The sequence below is a fragment of the Hydra vulgaris genome, chromosome 07 (genome assembly GCF_038396675.1).
Source record: "Hydra vulgaris chromosome 07, alternate assembly HydraT2T_AEP".
Taxonomy (NCBI): Eukaryota; Metazoa; Cnidaria; class Hydrozoa; order Anthoathecata; family Hydridae; genus Hydra; species Hydra vulgaris.
The window spans coordinates 7,035,476-7,048,167 of NC_088926.1; the positions used below are offsets into that span (position 1 = coordinate 7,035,476).

Consider the following 12,692-nt stretch of genomic DNA (forward strand, 5'->3'; position numbering starts at 1 on the left):
TTTTTATCTATTTATAGATCCTAAAAAAATTTTTTTAAGGCGTGACACGCGAAAAGTGTCTTCCCCCCTTCCTTCCCCATCCCTTCAAGATCTCTTCAGCACGGCCCTGATTAAAACGTTTAAGAAGTATTTACAAAATGCAATGTCGTTGCAAAATTTTTATGGGAGTAAAAAGTCTCACAATGGCAAAAAAAACATGAAGTTGCTACTGTCAAAATTTAACATGAAATTTTATTTTAAATTTTTAGCATGAAAGTTTAATATTAGATTTTTACTGGTAAGTAAAAAAATACAGGAGTAAATATTTTGATAAATATCTTTTTATAAAGATATTTATCAAAATGGCTACACTGATTTTTTTTCAATTTTAAATGATTAACACAAAGCTTGAATATACACAAAACTAAATAATATTCTAAATACGATTAAAAAGGTTAATTTCAGAAAATGTGTCAATTAATTTCTTATTCAAAATTAAATTGATTTTCAGTTGACAGTTATTTTTATCCGATTCACCTTCAGTTTTTTTCCCATAAAACATTTACGGAAAAGTATTGATTTTTTTTTTTAGATATATGTTGCTACTTTGAGTACTTTTATGTTTAATAAATAATAATTTAGAAAAAATCTATGATTTTCATAACCAAAAACGAATATATTTGATAATAATGATGATAATTATAGTAACAACAACAATAATAATAACAGTAACAACAAAATAATATTATTAATAACTATTATTATTATTACTATTATTATTATCTCTAAATCTCGTGGGAGCATTTTAGGGAAGTTTTTTCATATTAGTCAAAAGTTTATAAATAGTTCTTACTTAATAACTTATTCGTCTCCGTTGAAATATTTCAATATTAATGTATTTCGATCATAGGAATTCAAAGCAGCTATTCATAAAATCAAAATTTCTTTAAATTATTCATTTGTTAATAATATTGCACAATAATTCATGTTAGATCAGAATTACTTTTGTTTTTCAGTCAGCAGATCATCTTGTTGCAATGGATCCCTTGCTTCAGACGAACTCTAAAATAACGCGACGTTTTCAAACTAGGTAAGATAGTTAATTTTTTTTTTAATTAAAAAAAAAAAAAAAAAAAACACTTACTAAAACATATTTTAAATAAAGGTGGAAAATAAGCTGTTTTTGTACAAAAAAAATTTCGTCACCATATATACGTGAATTTCTTGCAGAAACAATGGGAACATTCATTCTCTTAGTAAGTTATTTGTTTTTTTTTCAGTTTGTTATTTTTGATTTTTATCGAATAATTTAAAGCCTCGTATTAAGAAAAATTTGCATTTTATTTTGAAAGCAAAATGTACATTTGTTTATTTTATTTTGAAAGCAAAATGTACATTATTTATTTTATTTTGAAAGCAAAATGTACATTATTTTATTTGGTTTTAAAAACAAAATGCACATTATTTATTTTACTTTGAAAACAAAATGTTCATTATTTATTTTATTTTGAAAACAAAATGTTCATTTTTTATTTTATTTTGAAAACATCCATTATTTTTCCAAACATTATTAAGGGGATGGAGGGGAGAGGTAGGGGAAAAGACGATTTTCTAGTTTTTTTGATTCGCTTGATCCAGACCATCTAGAAATCAAAGGAAGGGGAGGGAAGATTTTTTGATTTGGTGGATCCAGACTAGTAAAGTAGGAAGAGGGCGACTTTTAGATTTAATGATTTGTGAGCAGGAAAGCCCACAATTCATAAAACCTGTTTGTTTATTATTTTAGAAAAATAGTCTAATACTGTCTTAATCTATGTAACTATGAAATTGCGACATATATATCTTAATATAGACAATTTAATAGCCTAATTTTTAAATATGAAATAAGTATTCAAAAACCATATGAAATAAGTATTCAAAAACTCAAAAACTTTGTTTTTAGTACAGGCAGTTATGAAATTCATAGTTGTCTATATTATTTTTTAAATTTCATTTTGCGTATAAGATGATTTTTTTAATTATAAGCATAAACTAAAATTTGCGCCTATAATAAAAGTACAACAATAATCTTATACGAAAAATGTAATTTATAAAAATAAACTATAATAAAAACTACAAAATTACAAACTGTTTTATAATATTTCTCACAACATAATCAAATGAAACTTGTATATATAGATATATATATATTTATATATATATATATATATATATATATATATATATATATATATATATATATATATATATATATATATATATATATATATATATATAGATATATATATATATATATATATGTGTATATATATATATATATATATATATATATATATATATATATATATATATATATATATATATATATATATATATATATATATATATATATATATATATATATATAGATATATATAGATATATATATAGATATATTGTATATATCTGAAGTAACAACAAATTTTTGTCTTATCTTTTTTTTTTTTTTTTTTTTAAAATACTGAAAGTTTTTATGATAAGAAATACTATTAGTTTACGTTATACTTAGTTATACTTGTTAAACCACTTTTTATTATATGTTATATGTGGTAATATTATGTTATACATATATTTTTTATTTTTTACGTTGCATTATATTATGTCATGTAGTTGTAACGTAACGATGTGTAAATTTATTGAAGTTGTAAAAAAAAAAAAAAAAAAAATTCTAGTTTTGTTTTTTCATTTTTTTTATCATTTTGATACTTGTTAAAAATATTTATAATTGTTAAAGGTTTTTTTCTTATATGAAAAGTATATTTTTGTGATGATTTTTTCCTCTGGGGATTTTTTCCTAGAACCATATATATATATATATATATATATATATATATATATATATATATATATATATATATATATATATATATATATATATATATATATATATATATATATATATATATATATATATATATATATATATATGGTTCTAGGAAAAAATCCCCAGAGGAAAAAATCATCACAAAAATATACTTTTTCATATAAGAAAAAAACCTTTAACAATTATAAAAAATTTTAACAAGTATCAAAATAAGAAAAAAATTAAAAAACAAAACTAGAATTTTTTTTTTAAGGGAAATCCCCCCCCCCCCCCCCTCCTATATAGAAGTATTAAACATTTTAAACTAAATCAAGAATATAAAACATTAATATAATATGAATAAACAAAATCCTTGAAAAAAATACAAAATGGTTCTTGGATGCCATAGTAACCACAAAAAACACATGAAAACTGTTTACGCTGGCCATAAAAACCAAATAAACGTGCTAGATCTGTTCATAACTTTTTACCAAATGCTTCACAAAAGGTCAAAGGGTGTTTTAATAGAGGCATTTTCCTGTCTCTAAAAATCTGAGTACTGTGTGCACTTTTAAAGATGGCACACAGTACTCAGATATGAAAATATTTTTTATTCAAAATATTAAAAAAAACCTATCTATCTCAATAACCGTTTTACTAATTTTAATGAAAATTTCATCAAAATTAGTAAAACGGTTATTGAGAGAGAATGGCTGGCGTGCAAAAAAAGACTTCTGTGAGAAAATGCGAAATAAAAAATAAAATTAGCGAATACAACTCTTAAACAGGTTAAGTTTGGATCGAAAACATAGTATATCTAAAAAAAATTAAAAAAATCTTCTGCTTTATACAACTTCATTTCTTTTGCTTCTTCTTTATCGTTGTTTTTGTGTTTTTTATTGCCACAAATAATTTTTTGTCGCAACTTGTTTTTATTAGCATTACTGTATTTGGCACGTATTTGGCATTTATAGTTCAAGTTTTTAAAACCTTTAAAGGTATATGCTTCTGGAATCATCGTCAGATTCATAGACTTGAGGCTTTTAAAACAGAGGTTCATAAAATTGAGACTTTTCTACCAATAATAAAATTAACCACTACATCATACACTCCAAATTTTGATTGATTGAATGATATAAACTTTGTTTTAGGTAAGCCCTCCCAGATTGTGGTATTAAACCCTCCTTTGCATTTTCTGTCTTACAATGTAAGCAATTTTTGTCAAACAAAACCGTTTGTCAGCACTGAATTCCTCAAAGATTGGATTGATTTTATAAACAATATCTATCGGTAAACTTGGTCCAGGTTTAAAAGTTTTTGTGCCATTGGCTTTATCTGAACTATATTTGCACTAACTCTTAGCTCCAACAACTTAGGCATTGTGGAAAATGCAGATTATTCTTTTTGTTTGAGGCAACATGATAAAGGGATGCTAGGGTATCTATTTTCATAGAAGCTTCTTAGCACAACAGAATGCTTCATTCTGTTGTACTAAGAAGTACAACAGAATGAAGCATCCTAACCTAAATAACGCTTTTAAAAACAGCATAAAGAAAATAAAAATTTACGACAGAAAAATAAAGCTTTCAATAAATCAAAACCTGAAATAATCCTTGAAAGAACTAAAATTTTTGCAGTTTTAAATGATTATCAAGAAAAATAAGCAACAGAAATGAAAGCTATGGTATTTTTTATGTCTAAAATAGGTCATACTAATTTTTTACAATTCTTATGTTTTTAGGGGGGGGGCTTCCACCTTAATAAAAAGACTGCCTGCCCTAGCCAAACCCTCAGCAGATGTAGCGGCACTTCCTTGTAGCAGCAGGCTTTAAAATAGTTGATGTAGCAGCACTTCCTTGTAGCAACAGGCTTGTACCAATTGTATAAAATTTTCTTTTGGGGGGATCTTTTCCAGGGGGATTTTTTTCTCGGGGGTTGTTTTCCTCGGGGAATTATTTCCGGGGGATTTTTTCCGGTTATATATATATATATATATATATATATATATATATATATATATATATATATATATATATATATATATATATATATATATATATATACATTTTGGTTATATTATCATGCTGTAAAAACAATGTATTTATAATGTAGTTGTAAAAAAAACACTTAAAAATTAAAAAAAAAAAAAACGTTATGATGCCCACAATAAAAGTAGTATGGAAAGTAGTATGGAAGATAGCGGAAAACAACTTTATACTGTTCCACAATACTCTGTGACAAAACCATTAAAATATAAATTATTACTATTTTATAGTTAATAAAATAAATAAAAATCAGAAAACTCCCTTCTTAATTCTTCTTTTTTAATTCTTTTCTTTTTTTCTAATTTTGGCATTGGTTTTAACGGTGTTAAATTGGTAATCATGATTTCTTTATAAATTTTTAATTTCTTTTCAGAGTGAACATTATTTATTAATTTATATGTTTTATTAATTTGTATATTAATTTGTAACCATGGCTATTACTCTAAATTGCAACAGTCAAAACTGGCTGAAAACCGTTTAAAAATTTAATTTAGAGATTAATACGATGAATTTGAAATCGCTAAATGATGCACCCGCCTTCACAGTTAAAAAAAAATTGGTGTACCACCTTAACAGTAAAAATATTTAGTAACTAAGAATTTGAAATCGCTAATTTGAAGCACCCGCCTTAACAGTTAGCAAAAAATGTGTGTCCCATCTTAACAGTTAAAACGATTAGCATCTCAGATATTTGATAATTAATAAATTATAGTTTTAATTGACTTTTTAGAAATTATTACAAACTTATTTTCCAAATAATTGATTAATCAAAAAACAGAAATAAGAGTAATAGAATAATCAGTTAGAACAGAAATAGTTACAGATTAGCAAAAAATAAAAAATTATGTCAGCTTTACCAACAAACTACAGACCAACTTTTAATATCATTTGAAAACAACAAACTACAGACCAACCTTTAATATCATTTGAAAACAACAAACTACAGACCAACCTTAATATCATTTGAAAACAACACACTACAGACCAACCCTAATATCATTTGAAAACAACAAACTACAGACCAACCTTAATATCATTTGAAAACAACACACTACAGACCAACCCTAATATCATTTGAAAACAACAAACTACAGACCAACCTTTAATATCATTTGAAAACAACAAACTATAGAACAACCTTAATATCATTTGAAAATCCCTCTCGTATTTTTAAAACTTTTTTACTAAATAAATTACAATATATTACATATATACTAAGTTGAAACAATATTTTTAATGAAATCCAATATTTGACAACGTTTTCAAACGCAATATTTAACTGAGCACGCAATTCTAGATTTAAAAATAGAATTTATGAATTTTTTTATGATTCAAATAAATTGCATTAGTTATTTTTTCATGCACGACCCAATTAATAACTGGTTTTGTAATTTTGGCGATGGAAAAAATATTTTCCAAATATTTTTTCTATAATAACCTAAAAAAAACCTAAAAAAAAGTTTAGGATATGATGATATCAGTAGTCGCGTCATTATAAAATTAATAAAATATATAACTATTCCACTATTGCACATTTTTAATCTATCTTTAAAACAAGGCGTTTGTCCAGAAAAACTTAAAATTGCAAAAGTTGTACCAATTTTCAAATCTGGCGATGTTTCAAACGTTGTAAACTATAGGTCGATCTTAGTTCTTCCTTGTTTCTCAAAAATACTAGAAAGAATTATGTGCAATAGACTTTATTCCTTTCTAAATAGTAACAACATTCTTTACAACAAACAATTCGGATTTAAGTCAAGACATTCCACTGACAATGCCATTATTCACCTTATTCATGACATACTTAAAGCGTTTAATGAAAAAAAAATACAGTAGGAGTTTTTATAGATCTCAGCAAAGCGTTTGACACAGTTGATCATAACATTCTTCTAGCTAAACTAAACATTATGGCATAAAAAACTCAAACATTGACTGTTTTAAAAGTTACTTAACAAATAGAAAATAATATATATCGTATAACGAAGAAAAATCAAAATATACGACAGTCACATGCGGTGTTCCTCAAGGATCAATACTTGGACCATTACTCATTCTTGTTTATATAAACGACTTACATAGGTTTTCTAATATTTTAACTTCAATTTTATTCGCCGATGACTCAAACTTGTTTTACTCTAATAGTAACATCGACTTCTAATTTGAAACACTCAATAAGGAACTCACAAATTCAACTGAATGGTTCAAGTCGAATAAACTATCCTTAAATATAATTAAAACCAAATACACTCTTTTTCATAGACTCCACGAAAAAAAAATTATTCTTCCCTAAAAAAATTATTCTTCATTAAAACTTCCCTATCTTTGTATTGATAATTCTATTATAAAAAGAGAGAACTCGTGCGCGTTCTTAGGAGTATTTCTAGACGAAAATCTTTCATGGCGTGAACACATAAGTATAATAGAAAACAAAATATCAAAAAATATTGGCTTACTATATAAAGCTAAAAGGTTTTTAGACCAAAACTGTTTAAAAAACATATACTTTTCTTTTATTCACAGCTACCTTAACTATGGGAACATTGCTTGGTGCAGCACCAACGTAACCAAGATAAAATAACTACTCAGTAGACAAAAACATGCTATACGAATTATTTCAAGCGTAAACAGTTTAACGCCCTCAAAAGATTTATTTAATAAACTAAATATACTCAATGTTTATCAACTAAATCTTTATCAGATACTTACTTTTATTTACAAAATTGATAATAAAATGACACCTCTAATATTTAATACCTTTTTTAACAAAACAAATCATGTTTACTCTTCTAGATTTTCAAATGAAAACTACATTCAACCCAAAACCTATTATACGGCCACCAAATTCTCTACTGCAAATAGAGGACCCAAATTATGGAATTCTAAATCTAATAACGACATTAAAACTACTACTTCTTTTCACAAATTTAAAATAAAACTTTAACAAGAACTTCTTACTATGAATTAAGTTATTTCTAAATGAATTAAGTTATTTCTAAAAATGAATTAAGTAATTTCTAAAAATGAATTAAGTTATATCTGAAAATTTTTTTTTTTTAACTTTATTTTTATCTTCTTTTTTATTATTTTCTGGTTTTTATTTTTTTTATTTATCTTTTTAATTTCCTTATGCGAACAAGCCACCTGGTTTTTTTCTGTTCTTGTTATTATTAACTTAAACAGTGTAAAAAATAACTCTTAACCTTATTAATAATTATTGATTAACAATCAATAAAATTATTTCAACGAAGAGTTCTTTTTATAAATTTATTTCAAATCAGCTCTTATATATAATTTTGTTTTGTTTTGTTTTTTGTATACCTTGAGGTTTTTATTGTCTTTTATTAAATTGCCATATTTTTTTTTTGGTTTTTTGGCTTTTGTTAATTAAATAATAATATATTTCAATTAATTTTTGACGGTATAATAAAATATTGAACTTATAAGACTACTGCTTTATAATGTAAAAATACGATGTAAACTACGGGGCTTAGTGATAAGACTATTTTTGTCTTCTTTTTGCCCCGACCATGTAATTATTTATTTATACATTTTGGTATTGTAGCATTTTTTTAAACGGCGAAATATATACAGTAAAAAAAAAAATAATAACCTTTTATTTGTTTTTTATTCAGTTTAATTTTTTTAAATGATAATTTTTTGCGGCACATATACATATAACTATAAAAATATTTGAATATTTCGTTTAATCTTTTACCAACAAAGTTACAAAATATTACAAAATATATTCTTACCTTGAAAATTATTATGGTTTGTAGTTAAGGTATTATAATTTATACTTTCACGATAATGCCAACCAATATAACCTTGTTCTTACTAGTCTTCGCCTACGCACTAATAAAAAAGGTAGAACATTTTTCCTTAAGTTAAGATATGTGATATACTCTTAGTAAGATATAATTTTTTGCCTTCTAGAGTAGAAAATTATAGGGTAGATTAGGGTAATATGAGCACCTCAAGCGAAAATTGGAATATTTTTAAAAATAATTATGCTGAATCCAAATATTTTGCGAATAAACAATTTTTAGGGATCCCTACTCATGATCTACTAAGATAATTTGGGCACCCAAACTTTTTTTGAAAAAATACAGAGGTTTTAAAAAAGTAGCAAAAATGCTCATATTACCCAGACCACTTGGTAATATGAACACTTTAAATTAGCTCAAAAAAACAACATTAATTAAGTAAAAAAATACGATAAAAATTCAAATTTTTTGATTTTTATTTACAGAAAAATATTTAATATTGTTAAATTATAAAATTTTTTTTACTATGTTTTGTTTTTATTCAAAAAGCAATTAAAACCAATGCTATTTTAGGACTTTAAACTAGGTAATTTCAATGAAAAGCACTGGGTAATTTGAGCATGCTCATATTACACAAAAATTGCTTCTTTAAATAAAGTTAAAACTAATTATTTCTATGCATTGTTTTTCAAACAAAAATGGATTGGATTTTGAGCTAACATATTTTTCTTTATAAAAAAATAAATTTCATTATTTAGGCACCATAATTTCGCGACACAGATTATTTTAACAACGCAAAAAATTCAACAGTGTTTTAATTAGATGATAGACGCTAATTACTGCATATAAATTTACGTTAATTGTACTGATTCCTGTTATCACCACATAAAGTGGATTCAAAAAGTACAAAGCAACTTTAACTTCACTATTTACATGTAAGAAATCTTTAAGTATGCTTATATTACCAAGGTGCTCATATTACCCTAATCTACACTACCTTTATAGTAGAAAATTGTATGACAAATCATTATTTCTAAAACAATTTTCTACCTCAGAAGATATAAAACTATACCTTACTAAAGGGTTATCACATATCCTACCTCAAGGTAGAAATTTTTGTTTTTAGTATGTATTTTTATTGCACTTAGATTTGCAGTAATGAAAATTGTATTTAGATTAGAAAATGAGATTTAGATTAACTTTTCATCATTTTTTGTATCAGACTCAGCAACTATTACAATTAAATTTGTAGATTTGATTTACCACCCTAGTTATTGTTAATTAGAACTAAACTGTTTTGCTAATATATGCACTTTTGTGCTAATATATGCACTTTTATGCACCACTTACAAATGTGAAGGAGGGAAAAGCATAACAGAATATTCTTTTAATATATTCTCAACGATGGGCATGAATAAAACTCTCAAACAATTTTAGCATAAAAATACACACTCACATTAATTCGTTGCAGAGCGTGTGATAAATGAGCTGGTATAAAATTTAGCGTAATGTTATCATCCAATCATGTCTTTTCCTTGATCATTGGTTGCGTGCTTCAGATGGCCATCTAATGTGTGTTTTTAAAACACTAAAAAACTAACACTCTCTAAAAGATTAATTAATGATTTTAAAACGGAGATTGTCTCATCACAAAAAATAAAGAAAATTAATTCATGCGAATATGTTTCAAAAAGAATTTGTTAATGAAATTCGTTCGTTTGTATGCGTTATACGCCGAAAAAAATTGTACATGAAATTCGTTCGTTTGAATGCGGAATTCACTCCAAAAAAATTGCAAATACAACTCGTTTCATTTGCATTCGTATAATTTTTTATATTTATTTGTTATTGTTATTGTTTTTTAAATTGTTTCAGATGTTTGGAGTGGGGAGTATTGCTCAAGTTGTCCTTGGAAAAGGAAAATTTGGAGGAATATTATCGATCAACTTCGGCTGGGCAATTGGTGTAATGTTTGGGGTCTATTGGTCTGCTGGTGTTTCAGGTAAACATTTGGCGAAATAATTTTTGTGCTTTATTTTGTTTAATATTTTACCAACAAAGTTTACTAAAATAAACGTGAAACGTGACTAAAATTTCCCTCTTTTTCAAATGAATTTAATTTAGCCTTCTGTTCAAAAGGTTTAGTTAATAACTATTTGTTTTATAGATTTTAGTAATTTTTTTATATAATTTTATTTTTTAAATTAAAACTGTATTTTTATTATATATAGGGGGTCATTTGAATCCTGCTGTTACACTAGCAATGGCCGTTACTAAGCGATTACCTTGGAAAAAGTTGCCTGTGTATTGGATTGCTCAAAGTCTCGGAGCTTTTATTGCCTCGGCAGTTATTTACGGAGTTTACTACGGTAAAAATATATGAAAAATGTACAATCTTAGTTGATTAAGGCGTTATTTATACAAATTTTGTTGAGATCAATTTCTCAATGATAGATATGCTAAATGAATACGACGGAGGGGTTAGAAAAGTCGATACTGCATGGATATGGACAACTCGTCCTACTTCTGGTGTCTCAACCGTAACTACGTTTGTCGATCAGGTATCTATCAATTTATTGACTTTTGAATCTTATATGTTAAAATTTTAAATTTACCGAATTTATTGTTTTTAAAACGTTTTTAAAGCTTTATTATTAGATAATTAGTAGATGCATCCCAAAGTTAATTTTTAATAAAGTTGAAGTACACACCTTTATATTTTAGTTTGTTAGTAGTGGACTTCTTGTTGGTATTATATTTGCTTTGACAGATAAACGTAACAATGCACCAAGCCCTCGAGTGTTGCCATTGTGTGTTGGAATAGTCGTACTTGGTATTGGTATTTCGTTTGGTCTTAATTGCGGATACGGTATTAACCCAGCTCGTAACCTTATTCCAAGACTTTTTACATCAATTGCAGGGTGGAAATCAGCACCACTAAGGTAATTCTAAGAAGTTTTTTTGTTAGTTTGTTAAGTATTTTCACAAAAGAAAAAAGATTTAAAAACTAAATCCTTTTCTCATGTTTAGCTACCAAAATTATTATTTTTGGGCACCTATCTTGGCTCAACTAGTTGGAGGTGTTGCAGGCGCTCTATTGTATATTGTAACAATTGAAATGCATCACAACAGTAAAAAGGATGGTCAAGTTATTTTAAAAGAACAAAAGAATAGACTAACTGAACAACCAGTTTAAAGATTTATGCGTCGACAAAAAATATATTTTCTTGAAAGATTCCCTGTTCTTTTTTTTAGTTGTTAGTATTTTGTAATTTTTATCTTATATCTTTTCAACTAAGTTTGAAAAAAGCTGTAAATTTTGTTTATAATCTTTTTTTATTATAATCACGTTAAAATCATGTTTAGCAAATTTGATGCTACAGTGTATGCAGTTTGTAAAGGCACTTGTAATATATTATATTCATTTTTTAATTAAACGTGTTTTTTTTTTCGTTTATTTCTTCGAAAAATTTTAAACAACCTACAATACTCACAGTCGTATATCTTTCATTTTTTAGGTCGATATTTGATTTAAAAAAATGGCACTATATAAATAAAGGCCGATATTTGATTTAAAAAAATGGCACTATATAAATTTTAGATTTTTTTTAGCTCTTTAGTCCGATATAAAAAATCATTACATATTTATTTAAAATATTATATGTATCAATGGTAATGGTAGCTAATACACAAATGAATATTATAAAGATATATACAAATATCATACAAGTTTGATAAAGTATAGAAAGTAGGGTTTTAGAAATGTAAACTAGCACCTCTTCCTTCTTCCTAAAACATTCAGTTAAACGTTTTATATAAGCTTCTAATTAAAAAGTTCTTAACTTATTTTAGCCGGAAAATATAAACTAGTTGGAATATTTGTTTTGCTGTCTTACAACCAAGACGAATTCGGATTGTCTTGAGATAATGGTCAAGCAGTGTTTAAGAACCGGAGTAGCGAACTAATGAAATGAAACTTTAAAATAAATTTATAATTTTTATTTTGTTTTCAGATAGTTATATATTTTTATTTGTAATTTTTATTTTACTTTATTAATTTTA

The 12,692-nt window shown here is 25.6% G+C and overlaps 1 protein-coding gene across 1 annotated transcript; it reads left to right on the forward strand.

Annotated features, from left to right (window-relative positions):
* The first annotated feature begins 846 nt into the window (after positions 1 to 846).
* Positions 847 to 12,067, forward strand: LOC100207715 (aquaporin-9). Its single transcript, XM_065800922.1, has 7 exons — positions 847 to 1,069; positions 1,145 to 1,235; positions 10,506 to 10,632; positions 10,862 to 10,999; positions 11,085 to 11,191; positions 11,355 to 11,572; positions 11,661 to 12,067. Exons 1-7 carry the CDS (start codon positions 1,017 to 1,019, stop codon positions 11,824 to 11,826), a joined length of 900 nt encoding a protein of 299 aa, XP_065656994.1. The 5' UTR covers positions 847 to 1,016; the 3' UTR covers positions 11,827 to 12,067.
* The last annotated feature ends 625 nt before the right edge of the window (positions 12,068 to 12,692 follow it).

What these genes read in the sequence shown, in the direction of transcription:
- LOC100207715 (XM_065800922.1), top strand. Translation starts at nt 1,017, where the DNA reads ATGGATCCCTTGCTTCAGACGAACTCTAAAATAACGCGACGTTTTCAA. An exon ending in ACGCGACGTTTTCAAACTAG is followed by an intron (nt 1,070 to 1,144) that starts GTAAGATAGTTA and finishes TTTTAAATAAAG; the next exon opens with GTGGAAAATAAGCTGTTTTT. An exon ending in TGGAAATCAGCACCACTAAG is followed by an intron (nt 11,573 to 11,660) that starts GTAATTCTAAGA and finishes TCTCATGTTTAG; the next exon opens with CTACCAAAATTATTATTTTT.